The following is a 20035-nucleotide window of genomic DNA, read 5'->3' as shown; positions in this document are numbered from 1 at the left end:
TCAAGTTATTCAGGCTACATTAAGATAAATGAGGATGAATAAATCTGTCTACACTTTTGGCCTCAGTCAGATTTGAAGTAATGTAAGTTCGATGTAGCCTTTAATAAATATCAAGAAACCTACAACTGCCTTCATATTAATGAATATGATACATATATGCTAATGCCTTTTCTGCTGCAACCTAGTGTCTTTTCAGAGTTTATTCTGTTTCAAGTTTTACAGTTTCAGTTACCTTTAAGATTTAAGAGCTTACTTTGCAATTGTTGAGTGGTGAAAATACCTCAAACTCTGGCTGACCCTTGAGCAATGTAGTGTTTAGGAGAGCCAACACCCCCACCCAATCAAAAATCTGCATGTAGCTTCTGACTCCCCAAAAACTTAACTACTAATAGCCAACTGCTGGTTGGAAGCCTTACTACTCGATTAACACTTATTTTATGTTACATGTATTATATGCTACTTTTAAGACATAGTAAGCTAGAGAAAAGAAAATGTTATTAAGTAGAAGGAAGAGAAAATAGAGTACTTGTACTGTATTTATATATATATAAAAAATCCGCATATAAGTGGACCAATGCAGTTCAAACCCCTGTTGTTCAGGGGTCAACTGTATTGTCAATTTTGGCTCATTAGAAAGCTGCTGTTTCTTTTAACAGAGAGTAAAACAGAGCATGGACAATAATTCAGTTAATTTAATCAGTATAGACAGCTAATTTATGTAATCCAGCTCCAGAAATCCACTTTGAGGCAAATTATCTGTATTGACTGTCAACACTCATCATATTAGCAAGATTTCCTTCTTCACTTTGTATTGAGGAGCCAGAAGGATTTATTCAGTTTAATTTGTGTAAGAGTCCCACCAGAATACTTGCATCCTGAGCTCACAAACAAAACCCTGCATGTTCCACACCGCTCCACTCCCCCTTAAATTCAATGTCTCAGGGATGGATGGATGGATGGATAGATAGATAGCTGTATGGATGGATAGATAGATAGATTATATAGATATAGATTATAGATATAGATATAGATATAGATATAGATATAGATATAGATATAGATATATCTCTCTCTCTATATATATATTGCAATTGGGCCTGAAAAATTAATCAAAGTAGACATGGCACAGCATCACCTTTTTTTGTGAAAAGAATAACTTAGATTTTTTCTTTTCTTCCCCCCAGATAAAATAAAAGTCTGTATTTGTGGCAAGCAGCCATCTTGTTAACTTGGGAAGCCATCTGCCTAAAAATAAAAAAGCAGGATGAGAAGTAGCATCAGTGTGTGAAAGGGGTGGGGAACACTCATTGGTCTCATTGGGGATTGTTGTGAAAGGAAAAAGCCCAATTGTCTCATGGCCCTATTAGTACCATTGAAGTTCTTTAACACAGGGACTGTTGGAGGTAATGAGCGTGACAGCTGTGGATTATGCAATATGCTTTTAATACATTTTGAAAGATGGTAATGTTCTATGCTGTGAGATCTACTTGGTTATGAGAGAAAATCTGTAGCTGTGTTTCAGGAAAGGATAAAAGGCATAGGAGTCCAATTTTTTTTTTTAATCACCTTCTCTTCCTTCTGAGAGGTGAACTTGTGAGAGGCTGGTATTCTGAAGAGAATCATTATGATAAAAGGAACTGGTCAGGCATTGCCATTTAAGTTTACCCTATTTTAGCATGAGTTCCCACTAACCTAATATAATGTACTAATGTATTCTTTTGCAGCTGGATGAAGGCTGGTTGGAAGATGAAAGGAATGAATTCTTAGAGGAGTTAAACTTGGAGATGCTGGAAGAACAGCATAATGAAGCAATGCAGTGCACTGCCAATGAGGTGGAGCAGGTAGGGCCAACGATTTGAACTACATCATTTGAAATGTTGCTAGTTTCTTTTCTGAATATATAACCATAAATGGAGTAAAAAACAAAATCAAAGAGTTTGATCAAACATCTCTGTAATAGTAATTTTTTTAGAGCAGATGGGCATCTCAAATGAAGCCCAGGGAATAAATACAATTTTTTCTATTAAAATCTTTCTAGTTTGAAAAGCTTTGGGATCATTGTTGACAGAGTACAGTAGTATTCAAATGTTCAACTTAATTCAGAAATTGAATAGCGAAAATGCGCATTGCTTTTCAATATGCCAGCTGGAGACAAACTATATCTCATGAGATAACGCCTCTCCCCAACATTAATTTTATAATTTAAAATATTCATGTGTCTATTTGAATATTTAGGCAACTGTAAGATGACGATGACATGAGGTAAGCCATCAATCTTATTTATGTTTTTGGAATCTTGGTTCTACCTCTGTACTCCTCAACAGGAGTAAGCTCTATTTGAGATCATTGATATCATCTTGCCTTAGGGTCACATCATCATTCAACCAAAAATGCTGAGCTCCTAATATGTCCCAAGTACCACACTTGATCCTGAGCATACAAATGAAAATGAGCAAAGTTTCAGCTCTTAATTAATTCGCCGCTCATGAAAGATTCCAGAGGGGCTTGTGGCAAACTGAAATCTTGGGATTCTTTTGTGACTGTTATTGTTCCTATGGGATAAAAATGGGATCAATCTATCCTAGATTTTTTTTTTTATGTTGAATTCATGTCATTCATCTGCCTGATATAATTTTGTTAACACTTCTGCTGTCAGTTTATTGATTTGTTTAATTATCACCCTATTGCCAACAGTAATTCTTAACACATCCTGAAAGATAGTTTTTAAAAAACCCTGGACAGCTGGACAGTTAGGCTTAGGGACGTGAAGCACAAACATCCTATCACTTTACCAAGCTGAATGATGGAATATATTGACATGCTAGCATTCCATAACAGAGATGTATGTGTGTGTATGGGCACATGCCCGTATATTAAATAAATCGTTATATTGCAGACTCCGGTGTCACCATAGTTGAGTGCGCTGTACTCTGTGCTGAGCATGGATCCTCATTGGCCACTTCACAAACAGTAGTTCATGCTCAAGAGTGATGCTGCTACTGTGGTGATTGCTTTTCAATATAGGTAGGACAGATTGAAATTTTTATGTATGACTTCAATGCTGGCCACAAATAAAGATATTTTTTGGTGGCAGCTGCTGGTTAAAAGCACGAAAGTCCTTGCTCGAGGCTTTTTCCTCTCTTAGATACAAAATGTGACCTGATACAGAATTGACAGGAGGATGTTGGAATAAAGCAAGAAGGGAGAAATCCTGTCCAGGTGAAGTGATATGGTGTCAAATCCTGCCTACTCATCAGAGGTAATACAAATGCTAGTTCTTTTGAGGTAACACTAGATGTCCCTGAGGTCAGATTCTCATTGTGTGGAAATTTTTCTTCACCATGAGACTGAAAAATGATAAGAATTACAGAAACCTTTAAAAGTCCTTTGCCCTTATAAACAATAATACTACATTAGAAATGTCTTGGTAGAAGCATTGCCTGTCACTGTAATAATTCCATAGGGAAATGATAAATGACAGAATGGCAATACATTAGAAACTAGGAATTCTAGGTTTGAGAATGGAAAAGCCTTTATATTTTCACATTTGCTCATAAACCGGTGACTAAAGAAAAAAATTCGATTAAAAAAAATCTATATCCGTGCCTCAAAACAAAAATACATATACACGCTAAAGTTTCACTTTACGTAACATTCTTGATCTTAGGACTGCTGTTGACACACTGTGGAACATCTCCCATAGCATAATTTGTCTGTATCCTTGGCATGCCACGTAAAAATAAGATTAAAAAAAAAAACTAGCCTTCTTGTATTTTTAAGCTCATTAAAGATATGAAAAAATATAAATAATGTGGTATTATTAATCAGATGTCCAATATCCATAGCATCCTCTGGGGGTTTTATGGCACATGTCAATGTCACCACGTTGGACACTATTGTCAGCTTATAGAAAGGAATACACTGATGGACCACGTGCTCCACTGTTACTTACAAGTACTTGTTTATAACATTGTTCTTTTTCAATAGGACATTGAAAATCTCAGTATATTTTCAACAAATGAGGAGAACTATTTTAGGAAAAGACCGGGAATCCTAAAATAACACTATACATGGTCATCTTCTCTCCTCTACAGTTTATGTTACATTTTGTTATGCTTCTGTGGAAGAAAATAAAACAATTTTCTTAAGAGACTCTTTCAAATCTGTTTTAGGATGTTTTTTCTCATGCGTTCTGTCCTTTTTTTAAACACTAACAGGCTTAATTATATTTAATTGTATAATTACACCTGCTAGAGGAAAATATATATAGTGGGGAGTAAACTTACACATAAAGGACGTACAATGTAGAAACTGCCATGTAGACTAGTTTAGGATAAGTGATGGAGGGAAAAAAAACTTTATTCACAGAGAAAAAAACTATATATACATCCTCTTAGTACAACAACAGTGAATTGTTTTGCATGGAAGCCAAATGCTACCAAGGAATAAGGTTTACATATGAGTGTATATTCACAAATACATCAAAACTATATTTTTTGACATTATGTTCATGTCTGGCAGTCAGTGCCACTCTGATTTTCATGAGGACTGTCACTTTACTCCGAGTAGAATAAAATTCACCTGTGAAGGAAATTATGGGCTGACAGTAGAAAAATATTTTTAAGTAACCCAAACGAGTCCTAAGATGACATTGTTGCTTCTGAGTGATGTGATTTGGAGATGCACTGAGGTCAGGACACATCCAGGCAGGAATGTGACATCTTGGACACAGAAGAGATCCCAACTCTGCAGGATGGCACTCCTTTTCTACCTCTCTCTGTGTCACTAATAAGCTGAATCCATCTGAGATTCAAGTTCCTTGTTGCTAGAAAGAAGGACTGAGTCTCTAGGACTAGCCTATTCCTGAAATACTGTGCTGTTTGGCTTATCATTACCAGGGTGTTACTAGCTCAGCAAAGTTTCTTCTGAACTTAGAGTTCAGGAAAAGAAATCATCCTAATCAGGTGACATGGCTTCAGAACTCCAGGCCTCCATACTGCAGAAGACCACTTAGATCATCTGTCTCACTCATCCTTTTGCATGTTACCACCTCAGGGACTCAAAAAGTCACCTCATTTACACACCTTCATGCCAATTCCCCAAGTAAGAGAGAACCTTCAGGTAAGAATCATTCAATTGAATGTGTCCCACTTTATTTATCCCCAAATCAGGTATCTAAGCAGCTTTGGTTTTCTTGATTTCCATTCCTAACAAGCTGCCTTGAGCTGACTGCCTGTATTTCTAAAATTGTTAAGGAGACTAACCCTGGAACAGCTTTCTGGGAACCGCACCTTTTGCCAAGCAAGCAACCGTTTTTTTCATGCAAGTTCTGCAACAGTCGGTGGTTGTTTTTTTTTTTTTTTTTTTCAGAATAAACGATTTTCTTTGATCTCTCAACTTTATTTCCTCAGCCCAAAAAACAGGAAGAAGAGGAAGGCACCACGGACACGGCCACATCCTCCTCCAACAACCATGAGAAGGACAGTGGGGTGGGGCGCACGGATGAAAGCCTGCGGAATGATGAGAGCTCGGAGCAGGAGAACGCAGCTGAGGATCCCAAGGGCGCATCCTTGAAGAGCACGAGAGGGCTGGGGCAGAGCCAGGACACCCTAGGAAGCGTGGAACTTCAGTGCAATGAGAGCTTGGTGTCTGGCGACTACATGGACTCCGACTGCGTGGGCCACACAGAGGAAGAGTGTGAAAGGTTCCGACAGCTCCTGGAGCTCAAGTGCAAGATTCGAAACCACGGAGAGTATGACCTGTATTACTCGAGCAGCACAATAGAATGCCACCAAGGGATGGGCGTGGAGCGCGAGCTCCAGCTGCTTAACGAAGAACTGCGCAGCATTGAGCTCGAGTGCCAAAATATCATGCAGGCTCACAGGCTCCAGAAAGTGACAGACCAGTACGGAGACATCTGGGCCTTGCACGACGGAGGATTCCGGAATTACAACACCAGCGTGGATGTGCCGAGGGGAAAACTAGATGACATCCTCGAACACCCAGAAAAGTCGGACAAGGACAGTTCCAGTGCTTACAACACGGCGGAGAGCTGCAGAAGCACCCCGCTCACCGTGGACCGGTCCCCCGACAGTTCCCTTCCACGGGTGATCAACCTCACCAATAAGAAAAACCTGAGAAGCACAGCAGGGGCCAGTCGGCCTTCTTCGGGAGCCAGCAGCAAAGAGTCGACCTCCAGCAGAGCCAACACGGCAGAACAAGGCTGCAGCAGCGTGGAGGCCAAGGAGAAGGCGTCCGAGAGCTGCAGCAGGCTTTCCGACCAGGACAGGCCCAGCGGTGAGCAGCGCATCCCTTACCTGTCTCCTTATCACAGCTCCTCCTACAGGTGTGCAAACATCCCAGCGCATGCCCGGCATTATCAAAGCTACATGCAGTTGATTCAGCAGAAATCTGCCGTCGAGTATGCCCAGAGTCAGCTGAGCCTCGTGAGTATGTGCAAGGAGCCCCAGAAGGGCTCGGAGCCCAAGATGGAATGGAAGGTGAAAATCCGCAGCGACGGGACGCGGTACATAACCAAGAGGCCAGTGCGAGACCGGATTCTGCGGGAACGTGCCTTAAAGATCAAGGAGGAGCGCAGTGGCATGACCACGGACGACGACACCATGAGCGAGATGAAGATGGGCCGCTACTGGAGCAGAGAGGAGAGGAAGCAGCACCTGGTTCGGGCCAAAGAGCAGCGTCGGCGCCGGGAGTTCATGATGCGGAGCCGCTTGGAGTGTCTCAAGGAGAGTCCCCAGAGTGGCAGCGAGGGCAAGAAGGAGCTCAGCATCCTTGAACTGAGCCACAAGAAGATGATGAAAAAAAGAAACAAGAAAATCTTGGACAACTGGATGACAATCCAAGAACTGATGACCCACGGGGCCAAGTCTCCGGATGGCACACGAGTTCATAATGCCTTTTTGTCAGTCACCACCGTATGACCGAATGAATGGGACGCAACGGATTTTTAGGAGGGTGCTACCAGTTTGGGTAGAGTATGATTGCCTCGTTCAATGTGGCGTTTTTATATATATTTTGCGACTCTTTATAGTTTAAATTTTTTGTAAGCAAAAATACCTGGTAATTTTCCATTTGTTTTTCATATACCGGTACCTTCTTTTTTGGCCGAGATCTTTCTTTGACTTGTGATATATTCCTATTACTCATTTATATATATATATATATTAAAAAACAAAAACAAAAAGGAAAGAAAACAAAAAACTTGAACAAAAAATACTGAGGAGCCGATTAATTTCCTATTTTAATGTACCTAATGTAAGGTAAGATCCGGATTTCTCTAGTTTACTTATTTTCTACTTTGAGAACAACTCAATGCCAAAACATTTCTATGCTTGCTTCTTGGCATAATCCGTATTAAATCAACCCTGTTAATAAATCCTGTGCCACATCTTGTCTTATACATAAAAACCACCTCTTTTTAACATCCCATTGTACATTTAGCACCTAAGTGGCCGTTGTCTTTGTCTCAGTAAAGTGTAGGTGGACAATCTTCCTGTGGTATGTAGTGACATTGGTCATGTTAGCTAGATAACTGTGGTAATTGTGACAATAAAAAAATAAATTATTGATTATCCTTAAGAAAAGTTATCAAGGAGTGTTTTATTTTCATTGTCTACTGTGGTTACCAGATTAAAATTAGTTACATATGGATACTATTTAGAAGACTCCCAATTGTGGATTATAAAATATGTACATTTTCTATCACTTTTTTCCAATAAAATTGTCTTGAGATATTTCCCATAGATCTTTGTGTCACATATTCTTACCAGGATTAAATTAGATAATATATGTAGAGCATCTAACAGATGCCAACTAAACATCCAATAAGTAGGAGTTTATCTCCCCTTGCCTGCCACCTGTGAAAGGCAAAGCCAGGAAAAATTTAGGGAGGGACACGGAGAGAGGATCAGTGAAGTGTCTGAAAATGTTTATGACACTAAGTGTATTAGTGTGCTTGGGCTGCCATAACAAAACACCCCAGACTGGATCGCCTAAATAACAGGAATTTATTTCATGGCTCTGGAGGCTGGGAAGTCCAAGATCAAGGTCCTGGCAAATTCAGCAACTTGGCGAGAGCTCTGTTCCTGTCTTGCTGATGGTCACCCTCTCCCTCTGTCTTATCAGAGAGACAGAAAGGAAGCTGTCTGCTGTCTCTTCTTACATGGGCACTGAAACTCTCATAAGAGCTCCACCTTCATGACTCCATCTAAATCTAATTATTTCCCAAAGGCCCCATCTCCAAATACCATCATATTGGAGGTTAGAACTTTTTCAAAATATGAATTTTAGGGGAACATGGTTCACTCCACAGCACTACATGCGTTTATTTAATTGATCATTTGAAATTAAATTTGGGGGAATCGTCTTTTTAATAATCTCCATTGTGGTCCACTATAAATGCCCTACATGTCATTTATGAAAAAGTGAGATTTCTAGATTATCAGATAGGTTCTTGAAATACAGCTTTTCATCATAAAAACCATAGATATGCCTCTTGTGATGCCTCCAGAGTAAAGGCCAAATTGGCCATGTACAGGCAAACATGAGTTTGATCAAATTTTCATTCAACCCAAAAGATTGTTGGAGACACAACATCTGAATATTTCTGAAGCTACTTTCCCGTTTAAAAACCAACAGTGGCTTCCTATTAGCTCTTGAATCAGACTCTGATGCCTTGGCCTTATATTCTAGGTCTTTCATTCACTTGCCCACTTTGCCTATTGCTCCTCCTTTTTAGATCTCTGAATTTATTCCTGGCTTCCCATTTCCACTCTAGTTATCTTAGACTATTCTCCTGTCTGGGGCCTGTGCCAAATTCTACACTTCCCTTAGGATGTAATCGTGTATACATTTTCTCTTTGGAGACTGTTTTGATGACACTAGATTTTCTCAGCATTTTGCCATGTACTATGATCCACCTGCAGTATTGTTTTACCTTTCTTTTTTTAAAAAAAAAAATCCTGTTATTTGAATCACGTGTGTAGAATTTATTGTCTCCCTGTATGGATTTTTAAGATCATGAAGTTGGGCCCTTGTGTCCCCCTGTGTCTTTGCAAACCTCTATAGAATTCCATTTGAATAATAATGAATGCTAGTGGAATTAAATTATTATATTTGTTTATCTCTCTCCTCTACCTATTGGTCCTTTTGTTACTTACTCTTCTACCTTTCCAAGTTCTTATTTCCTGAAGGGCTGTTACGTAGATGGGGGGAAAATGAATCTTAATTACATATAATGAAAAGCTGGACTCAGAAATTTTAAGATAAGTGATAGTAATAGCAATCTAAAGCAACTGAAAATGTCATCAATTCCAACTTTAGCCATTGTTAATACAATCAATAAGACTACTCTGAATACACCTGTAGTTTTTAAAATGTCTATCTTAAACGCTCAGTTCTTTCCTGACCTAATGCCTGTGGCTATTGTTTATCCTCTTGACATAACTGGGTTTAAATACTCACTGAATTCAAATTACTCCTATAGATAAATGTGATTTGGAACTAACATGTAGATTTTTCCAGAAGAAACATGGACACATCTCACAGAATGCAGTGTTTCCGAAGTTACCAGTTTAATTTTATTTTTGTTAAGGCCAAATATTCTTGCCAATTTTTTAAAAATGTGATGTTGGTATTTTTCATGTCTGTGTTTATACATTCTAAGAGTTGAGATATGTCTTTTTCAAAAATCAGTGAAAATCTGAAAGTGTTATGTTTTTATCTTTCTACGTAACGTATCTTTGTGCTAAACATGTTTTTTTTAAGTAAATGAATAATAAATCTGTTGCTCAGCAAAGAAAAATAATTGGTTATATGTGGGATATTTTATTGCAGCTCAGAAGAAATATGTGAATGTAAAGAAGAAAAGTATTTTCCTTGCACTTACCTTTTGAAATTCCGTATTTTTATTGCTTTCTATACTCAAGATATGACAGAAATTGGTGGGAGGATCCACATGTGAATGACATGGGGGTTGGAAAACAATGTCTATTTGATGGGCGTCTCTTCGCTGCATGCCATGAAGAAGGCTATTGTTGCCATCTTATTTTGTGCAGAGTATCCTTCTATGAAGACGTAACGTGGGCTGAGGGAGGACTCCTCTGACCTAGCCTTTCCACAGCTCCAACCTGATTTAATCCATGTCTTAATGGTGTGTCTAGATCTTCCACCTGCACACATTCTTTTTATCCCTCCCATGAGCTTCTGCTCTCTGCTTCAAATCCCTTGTTTTGTGATGGGTGCCATTGTTCACCTGCTCTTTCAGGCTTATCCCCGAAGTCTGCTCAAATTTCCCTTTTATCAGGTCAGTCACAAAGCTGTGTTATTTCTTCTTGAAAATGTGCCAAGTTATCTTCAGTACCCTCAATCACCTTTTGGCTACACCGTCACGGTTTTGTGCCTAATTACTTCAGCAGGTCTCCCTGTGTGCCCTTTCCCACCTACCCTACATCTCGTGGCAATACATAGCGTCCTAAATGGCACTTTCCTTATGGTGCTTAGATGCCTTCAAAGGTCTTTTCCTGAACATGGGATACAATCTGAGTGCCTGAGACTGTTATCTAAGGACTTCCAAAATTTAACCTCAACCTGTTTCTCCACCTGATCTCATACTTCTCTCCAGGAGGAACGTCTAACTCAGACCTCAGGAAACTTGTGCTAGATGAATAATTTGAGGCTCCTTCAAACTAACATTCTTTAAATTCTCATTAAATTTATTTTCTAACAATTTATTAGACTCTTTCATTAATATCCATTATTTCTTCTACTTCTATTAATAATCATTAATCAGTGTAATATAACAGCATAACAATTATTAAATAATTTTTATTATTTTCCGATTAGTAAAGTTGAATACTGTAGCAGGTTCACTGACTGACTTACTTCTTTTATTTTTATTTTTTTTGACTGATTCACTTCTAAAAGAAAAACGGTTAAAAGTTTCCCCCAGCAAATTCTTTCTTACTTATTGGAAGTTTTGTTCTGTTTTCAGTTTTCTATCATCATTTTTCAAAATACATGTCTTTGGAAGTACATTAAAGGACTTAGACTTTATTTTTTTAAGACTTTACTTATTTGTTTGTTTGTTTATTCATGAGAGACACACAGAGAGAGAGGAGGAGGGAGAAGCTGGCTCCATGCAGGGAGCCCAATACTGAGCCAAGGGCAGATGCTCAACTGCCGAGCCACCCAGGGGTCCCAGACTTAGATTTTAGATAAAACAAACCATTTCTTCCTATAAATATGCATGAAATGGTTTCAGAATTTCAGGGAATACCGCCTACAGGAAGGCACTGACAAAAATAAATGACCGAAATAGTCACCTCCTGAGAACTTTGAGATTTTTTTGTTCTGGGTTTTTTGGTTTGTTTGTTTTTTGCTATTTCCACCCAAGATGGCTCCCCTTTTCAGCCAAAGCAGAGTCAAGTTAACATGGAAGCTCCACTATGCTTCTACTTTAGTCGAACATGCCTCCCTCCAGTTTTTCAAACACACCATTTTCACTTCCAACACCACTCTTTGCTTGTGTTTTGCATGTTAGACAAAACCTTCTCTTTTCTTCTTGCCCATCTCTCCATCGCTGTTTATTTCCTATCTTCCCATCTCTCCAGGAGATTTACCCTAACTCTTGTTAGCAGCCACTCTTATTTCTAAAGACTCATAGATTTTTTGTTTGTTTGTTTGTTTTGTTTTGTTTTTTTAAATTTTTATTTATTTGTGATAGTCACAGAGAGAGAGAGAGAATGAGGCAGAGACACAGGCAGAGGGAGAAGCAGGCTCCATGCACCAGGAGCCCGACGTGGGATTCGATCCCGGGTCTCCAGGATCGCGCCCTGGGCCAAAGGCAGGCGCCAAACCGCTGCGCCACCCAGGGATCCCAAGACTCATAGATGTTATTGTCTTAACACTCTTGGCTTGGGCAGCCCGGGTGGCTAAGCGCCACCTTAAGCCCAGGGCGTGATCCTGGAGACCCAGGATGGAGTCCCACATCCAGCTCCCTGCATGGAGCCTGCTTCTCCCTCTGCCTATGTTTCTGCCTCTCTGTGTCTCTCCTGAATATATAAATAAATAAATCTTAAAAAAAGAAAACACTCACTTGGCTTTCTACCTAATAGTGTCTAATATTTTTTTCCTATAACATGTCTGTCATGAGTATAGTGTGTTGCACAGTTAGTAACCATCTCCACATATGTCCTTCTGGCATTTCTTCTGTTTTACCAAACAACAGCTGCTCTGGATTTTGGGTGTCATACATTTTTTACACATCCTAGTCAATGGTGTTATATTGAAAAAAAAAAAAAAAAAACATTGCTTCTGGGTCCATGGGCCATCTATAAGTTAGAGTCCTGCTTGTTACTCATTATGCCACTACATGTTTTTAACTTACTAATATCCACTATTTATCTTCTGCCTCCCTACTCTGCCGCTTACTAGGTTTATATGGCTCAGGCAAGTTACTTAAGCTTGCTGCCACTTAGTACAGTGAAGATAATTATAACCTTTTTCATAGGTTGAGAATTAAATGGGTTAGTCCATATAAAGAAGCTAGATAGGTATTGGCACAGAGTGGGCACTATTAGCTATTATTTTGGCCTATAGGTGATGTGTATCACCTGTGGCTGATATGCCATGAGTTGCACAGCTACTAAGCCATAGATTCCGGATTCAGACTCAAGATAGTCTGTCCCCAGAGTTTCTCTTCCTTCCACTACCTCCAGCCTCTCCATTAATTAAGAATGTACATTAGAGGTAAAAGCAACCTGTTCCCTAAGCTCTGTAAGTTCTGCTTCAAATGGGAGTCCAGACACTTGACACCATTTTCTTTGTGTCATCAAATATGCTGACTTTTCCTCGTTTGGTTCTACTTTACCAGTCAGCCTACTTTTTTAATTGCATGTTGTCTGTGGTGGGGAATTATGATGGTAGGTTGTGTTTTTGTTTCAGCTAACCAGTACAAAGCTACATTCTGCTTCAAATTTATTATCACCCCTTTCTACTGTGTGGCTTGCCACGTCCACAATCAGAAATGTGCCATTGTTGTAAAGAACCTCTTGGATATCCATTTACAGAACTGTCACTAGTCTTTACAGCCTGGTATTTTAATAGGAAGCATAGTCAATGCTACCTATTCAAACCTAAAATGTGTTTGAACAAAAAAATTTAATAAACCAAGACATTTATTTAACTTCATCTCTGCTGTGGCGATAAGAATAGCTTCAATGGGATGCAACTGCCCAGCATATTCTGGAATATTTGTGAGGCACTCTAGGAAGCAAAACCTACTCAAATGTTTCCATACACCAGCCCTATTCTGATGTTATCAGTATGGTAGGGTCAGCAAATATAGTGTAGAATTTCAATTGTGCCCATTTAATTTAGTCTGACTTCTTTGTTTGAAACAAAGGACACTAATCAGGAAAATCAATCGGATAGAGGACACAAAAAATAGAAATGGTATAAAACACAAGAGAAGGTAATATGTTTGGGAGTCTACAATGTTAATGTGTGAGGTGCCTTACATGGATCATTAATAAACTTCTTGTCTTGAGGCAATGAAGTACGAGCACCTGAAATCTGACTGTATTAAGAAGTCAGCACAGAATCATGGAGTCCATGAGGAACACAAGAGGGCTAAGAGAGGTGAGGGCTTCTTCCTACAGGCTGCTATCACCTTAGGGAAAGCTTTCTCTGCCCTCATAGCTCTGAATGATGATTTACCCACGGGACAGTTCTCATCATTTCTATGATCTTAAGCAAGTTATTTCCCTTCCTTGAGTCTTTATTTTCTCATCTGTAGAGTGATAATATTGGAATAAATGATCTCCAAAGCCCATTTTATTTCTAACATTCTAAAAATTGGCAACAAATAATAAAACATTCTATTCCAAATTTCCTTGTGTTGCACCTATACCACAGTTTGTTATGGAGTTATCTTAGGTAAATTTCATCATTTGCCTCTGAAGCAAATAAGGACATTTTCAAGAGGAAAAATAAAAAGCAATGCATTGCTATAAAATAATGCCCACCTATTCCTTCCATTATTCACCAAAAAAAAAAATTTTTTTAAACCAGTTTCCTTGGTGGCTGCCACCTTCTGAAACACTATATATGCACAGCACACTCTAGAACATCAAGCAGTCGGGATTTAGAAGAGAGACCTAGATCTTTGGAATCTTGTATATTTATAGAGAAGATGGGAAGTGGACAGGCTCATGCACCATTGGGAGAATTCTTGGCTTTGCAGGTGAGGGTACAGCCCTGGTGACATGAGAAAGCTTGTTGTGGGGCTGCTTGGGAGGAAGCCAGTGTGGGTCAACCAGCAGACTCACTGGCTAGTTTCTAACACAACGTATGGCTGGAATGTAAGTTATGAGAAGGATGGGAGAGTTGGGGGGTAGTTAAAGTGATCAAATTTATGTTTTAGAAAGATCTGTCTATTAGCAACTTAGCCTTTGTATTGGGTGCAGAAACATTTGGAAGAAGGACAACCAGTTAGGAGGCTGTTCCACTGACATGGGAGAGAAGAGAGAAGAACTGAACAAGGGGCCAGTAAGAGGATTTGACAGATGATGGGAACTAGAAATGCAGATTTGGATGCAGATTAGAGATGCAAGTAAAATGCAGAACCCCAGTTAAATTTGTATTTCAGAAAATCAGTGAATAATTTTTTAAATGTAAGTATTCATTTTTTAAATGTAAGTATTCATTTCAAATGTAAGTATTCATACTTAAATTAACAATTACAGTTCATCTGAAATTTTCATTGAATTAGACATCCTGTAATTTGTCTGGCAATCCTATTAGGAAAGTAGAATAGCCAGGTCTTGGGAAATAACAGGACATAGAATAGGAGATCATCAGAGGGAGGAAGAAGTTGAGCCTATAGTGCAGGTTTCTGGTTATGTTACCAAGTGAATGACGGTACCACCCAGTAAAACATACTTAGCCTGAGAAAGATGCTCTGGAAGAAAAGGTAAACAATTCAGTTTTAGGTATGTTGATTTTAAGGTGCCAGTAAAACAATCTGAAAAGAAATGTCTAATGGGCAATTGAAAAAGCAGATATGAAATTCAGAGTAGGAGGCAGGGACTGGAGGAATGTGTTCTAGGGGCACCAATCATACCATCCACTGGTTTCCTTTCTTTTCTCTATGGCCACAAAGGGCTGGTTACCAGAGAGCAGGAATGAACAGAAGCCTAGTGGCACGGAAGTAAGGGATATATCAAGTTTTCATTGCCCTTCTTCCTCTTGTTACCTGGGGAACGGGGGGTGGTTTGCAAATGTCACATCTCTGCTTCATTAAAAGTAGAAGGCAAGTGCATCCCATTCACATGTCGTCTCAGCTCCTCTGGAGCCACTTTCAAGACTGGAGAATGGGTTTTAGAAACATTCCCAGTAGAATCTGGGGAAACACCCCTAACCCAATGCTTAACTTCATCTTCTTTTTCTTTTTTTTTATTAACTTCATCTTCTTCATCGAAACCTAAAAGCCTTTAAACTATAAATAACCCCATGCAACTTCAAATCAGATTTTACAACCCAATTATCTATGGAAAAAAATATTTGGTAGTCAGAGATTTATGAATTTTCGAAGTTCAGTTAAAGGATTATGAACTTTACTTACATCAGTGATAGCATAACTGAACAAACACTTTTTACTTCATACAATTCCATATTAATCCATAAAGAGCTTCCTTTCTTTTGTTTGTTCTCCTCCTTTTTAAAGGGAATAGTATTACATTGTATTGATATACCATAAATGTATTCATCTATCACCCATTTAAGTATATTTTGATTGTCTCTAATCTTTAACTATTGCAATCAATGCCTTCATTAATAATCATATCATTTCCTGCATGAGTGAGTATATCTCAGATAAGCTTCTGAAAGTGGAGTTGCAGAGTCGAAGGGTAGGTACATTTATGATTTTGATGGCTACCCTCATAAATACTACTGCCCCACAAAGGTGGCACAATTTCAATTCCTACCAGCAGAATATAAAAGGACCAATTTCCTGCCTTCCTTGCTGTGACATTTTGGGCCAGTTTGCCTCCTCATGCATTTCCCTTCCCATACTCTGCAGATGCCTTTGGACTAAATGTCCAAGCTCTCATGTCAGCTGAATTTGGTCAATGTAAGCAATGACAGGAGAAAGGAGAGCAGAAGGAAGGGAAGGGAAAGCCATGGCATTTTCCCTCTTCCAGGAAAATATCTAGGTTTTGTTGGGACTTCAAAATTCAAAGGTTCAAAAAAAAATGCAGAGGTTCTAATTAAAAAAATAAATTTAAAAACTATGAGTTTAGGGATCCCTGGGTGCCTCTGTGGTTTAGCATCTGCCTTCGGCCCAGAGCATGATCCTGGAGTCCCAGGATCAAGCCCCACATCGGCCTCCCTGCATGGGGCCTGCTTCTCCATCTGCCTGTGTCTCTGCCTCTCTCTCTCTGTCTCTCATAAATAAATAAATAAATAAATAAATAAATAAATAAATAAATATTTTTTAAAAATAATCTTTAAAAAATAAACAAAAAATAAAAACTATGAGTTCAAGGGATGCCTAGGTGGCTCAGTCAGTGGAGCACCCAACCCTTGGTTTATCTCATGATCTCATGGGTCATGGGATTGAGCCCCACATCAGTGTACACACATCAGCCCCACATCAGGGCACATCCCTCTGCCCCTCCCCCACTTGTGCGATGTGTGCACATGCTCTCTCTCTCTCTAAAATAAATAAATAAATCTTTTTAAAAAATTATGAGCTCAAAATTAGGCATAAAAGTAAATATTCATTAGAATGTAAAAAGAAAATATAAACAACTACAAATTTTTGTGAAGCTTACAAACATCACAAACTTTTTAAATTAAGATTTTATTATCTGTCAAACACATAAGTTTAATATCTATTCTTCTTGTGTTTTTGGCTACCTACAATTAGATCACCTCTTTTTTTTAAGATTTTATTTATTTATTTGACACAGAGAGAGATTGAGAGTGCACAAGCAGTGGGAGTCACACGCAGAGGGAGAGGGAGAAGCAGACTCCCCACTGAACAGAGTTTGATGTGGGGCTTGATCCCAGGACTCTGGGATCATGACCCGAACCAAAGGCAGATGACACTTAACCAACTGAGCTACTCAGGTGCCCCAGATCACCTCTTTACATGACAACTGTTTTGTGATTATTTGTATAGAGAGAATAGAAGGATAATTCAATCTTTTCTTTAGCATAGTTGATCAAAATTTGATTTCTGAAAGTTAAAAACATTTCATCCTCTGAGCCTATATTGGTAATGTCAAATAAATTTTTAGGATTGTGAAATTTGGAAAAACAAGTTTTTCTCCAAACTTTCCAAGTTCGTTTCATATATGAGCTGAAAAACTTTGAAAATTTTACCCTAAATTTTCTTCTAACTATATTTTACTTTATTTTTTAAATATTTTATTTTTTTTATCCATGAGAGACACAGAGACATAGGCAAAGGGAGAAACAGACTCCCTGCAGGGAGCCCAATGTGGGACTCGATCCCGGGACGCCAGGATCATGCCCTGAACCAAAGGCAGATGCTCAACCATTGAGCCACATGGGGGTCCCTGCTTCTAACTATATTTTAAAGCATGTTTTTCCTCCGTTACCCATATGCTTTTCCTGCCAGGAAGTGTAGGACAAATTTACAACAACTGTGTGCTCTAGCTCTTCTCTTTTGTGTGTGTTTAAGTATATACATAAGTAATTGTGTAATTTGTAATTCACCTCTTTGGTCTGTGCCTCAAATATCAATTTAGTCTGAGCTCCAAAATGCCCATGGCCATTCCATCAATGCCTGACATGAGGGGAAATGTGAAAGTTGGGTATCATGCTGAGTGAAGTAAGTCAATCAGAGAAGGACAATCATCATATGGTTTCACTTATATGGGGAATATAAGAAAGAGTAAAAGCGATTATAAGGGAAAGGAGGGAAAATGAGTGGGGAAAAATTAGAGAGGGTGACAAAACATGAGAGACTCCTAACTCTGGGAAACGAACAAAGGGTTGTAGAAGGGGAGGTGGGTGGGGGTTGGGGTAACTTGGTGACGGGTACTGAGGAGGACACTTGATGGGATGAGCACTGGGTGTTATATGTTGGCAAATCAAACTTCAATTAAAAAGTTGAGTCAATAAAAAGCAGTAGTCTTAGCTGATGATAGTTACAATATCTTAATTTTCCAAAAACACGTAACCATGTGGATCTACCCCCTGAACCCCTCCCAGATTCTTAGAGAACAGATAAGGGACACTGAAGCTTAACCTTCATTGGCCTCTCCTGCCTCTCTGCCTCAGGTAGCATCTCTGGCAGAAGCAGCATTTCTTCCATGGCCACAGCTCCCAGCAGGCAAGCCAACCTGGGCTCCAAATTCCAAGGGACATCAGCCACTGAACATCCGTAACACATGCCCAGGAATGATTGTGGCATCCCACTATTTCTAGTTTCAAGATTTTCTCATTCTTGTTCTGTCCATCTATCTTGATGGTTTCCCTGTATTAAACTCTCTCTTATTTAAAGCAATTCCCATTCTCCTGCTTTGACTCTAACTACTATTGTTCTGGGTACTAGATGTAGTCCCAGTAAACAGACTTCCACATAAGATTCTAGAATACACTTACTTTCTTATTTGTGTGTGAACATATCCATGCCCTCCTTGAAGATGGAAAAATGAGACTCTAGTAATGTGGCATGAAGTATATCACTTGTAGTTGCTTAGGATTAAGTACCTGTCAAAATCATTATTTTAAAAAACCAGATAGCTGCTAAGTTGCTCCCCTCATCCACTAAGGGAGCATTGATGAGATTACAAAGAAGGTGGGGTGAAGTAATTAATTTCGACGACATTAGGGAATCTCTAATGGGGAAAACATTTGGAATGAGACTTTTAATAGAGACTCATCTATGGCCATCAGAAATAACCACTGGCAGTCTTGTAGTGTACATAACTGGATAAGCTAGGCTTCAGAATGTCTGTAGCATCCATATTTCCCTTCCAAGTAGTTTTTTAGATTATTTACTGGTGATTAATATTTTAAACTTTTTGTACCAAAGTAAAATACACATAGAAAACTCTATAAATTGTTACAAAATGGACACCTGTATAACCATCAGATAGAACATGGCCAGCACTCCAGAATCCACTTCCCGAATATTACCTCTCCCTCCTTTCCAACTGTAAACACAGTCTAGGCTTCTAACACTACAGATTAATTTTGCCTGTTATTGAAGTTTGTATAATGGAGGTATATGTTCTTTGGCTTCTTTTAGTCAACACTGTTGGTGAGATTAATCAGTGATGTTAGGTGTATCTGTAGTTCATTTTCATCACTGTGCAGTATTCTGTTGTGAGATCACCACAATTTATATATCTATTCTTTTTTTTAAGATTTTATTTATTTACTCATGAGAGACACACACAGAGAAAGACAGAGACACAGGCAGAGGGAGAAGCAGGCTCCATGCAGGGAGCCCGATGCGGGACTCCATCCAAGGTCCCCAGGATCACGCCCTGGACTGAAGGCGCCGCTACACTGCTGAGCCATCCGGGCTGCCCTATATATCTATTCTATAGTTGATGAACATTTAGGTTGTTTCCAATTCCTGAATATTACAAATAATATGATGAACATTCTTGTATACATGGTACAAACATTTCTTTTTTTTTTTTTTTTTTTGGTACAAACATTTCTATTGGGCATATACCTAAAAGTTACTGAATCTTAGATTTAATATATATGTTCAACTTTCCAGATATAAAACAAGTAATTATAACAATTTATATTCCCACTAGCAGTATATAAGAATTCTCAATGTTTTGCATAATTACTAATGCTTGTTATTTTTTTTAAAAATTGGCAGAATTTATTTCATTACAGTACTAATTATTCATGCCAGTTCAGAGAATCCTGATTATAAGAAATACTTATTTTTAGTAAGTACACAACTCAATTTTGTGCCCAACATTTTTTTTAAATGTCCCTTATTGTTCTCTCCCTA

At 38.8% G+C, this 20035-nt stretch overlaps 1 protein-coding gene and 1 long non-coding RNA gene across 3 annotated transcripts in view; one reads left to right on the top strand and one right to left on the bottom strand.

Annotated features, from left to right (window-relative positions):
• Positions 1 to 9826, top strand: part of PDZRN4 (PDZ domain containing ring finger 4) — a 354562-nt gene extending 344736 nt beyond the window's left edge. For both annotated transcript variants that reach the window (XM_072798334.1, XM_072798335.1), the window contains 2 exons: positions 1725 to 1841; positions 5412 to 9826. In XM_072798334.1, the coding sequence (XP_072654435.1) occupies positions 1725 to 1841; positions 5412 to 6941 (1647 nt within the window). In that variant the 3' untranslated portion in view covers positions 6942 to 9826. The remainder of the gene's footprint in view (positions 1 to 1724; positions 1842 to 5411) is intronic.
• LOC140617263 (uncharacterized) overlaps positions 1 to 20035 on the bottom strand; it is a 99784-nt gene that overhangs the window by 19877 nt on the left and 59872 nt on the right. The window lies entirely within an intron of this gene.

Source organism: Canis lupus, chromosome 25 (assembly GCF_048164855.1).
Source record: "Canis lupus baileyi chromosome 25, mCanLup2.hap1, whole genome shotgun sequence".
Classification (NCBI taxonomy): Eukaryota; Metazoa; Chordata; class Mammalia; order Carnivora; family Canidae; genus Canis; species Canis lupus.
This window is presented reverse-complemented; position numbering and strand designations above follow the sequence as displayed.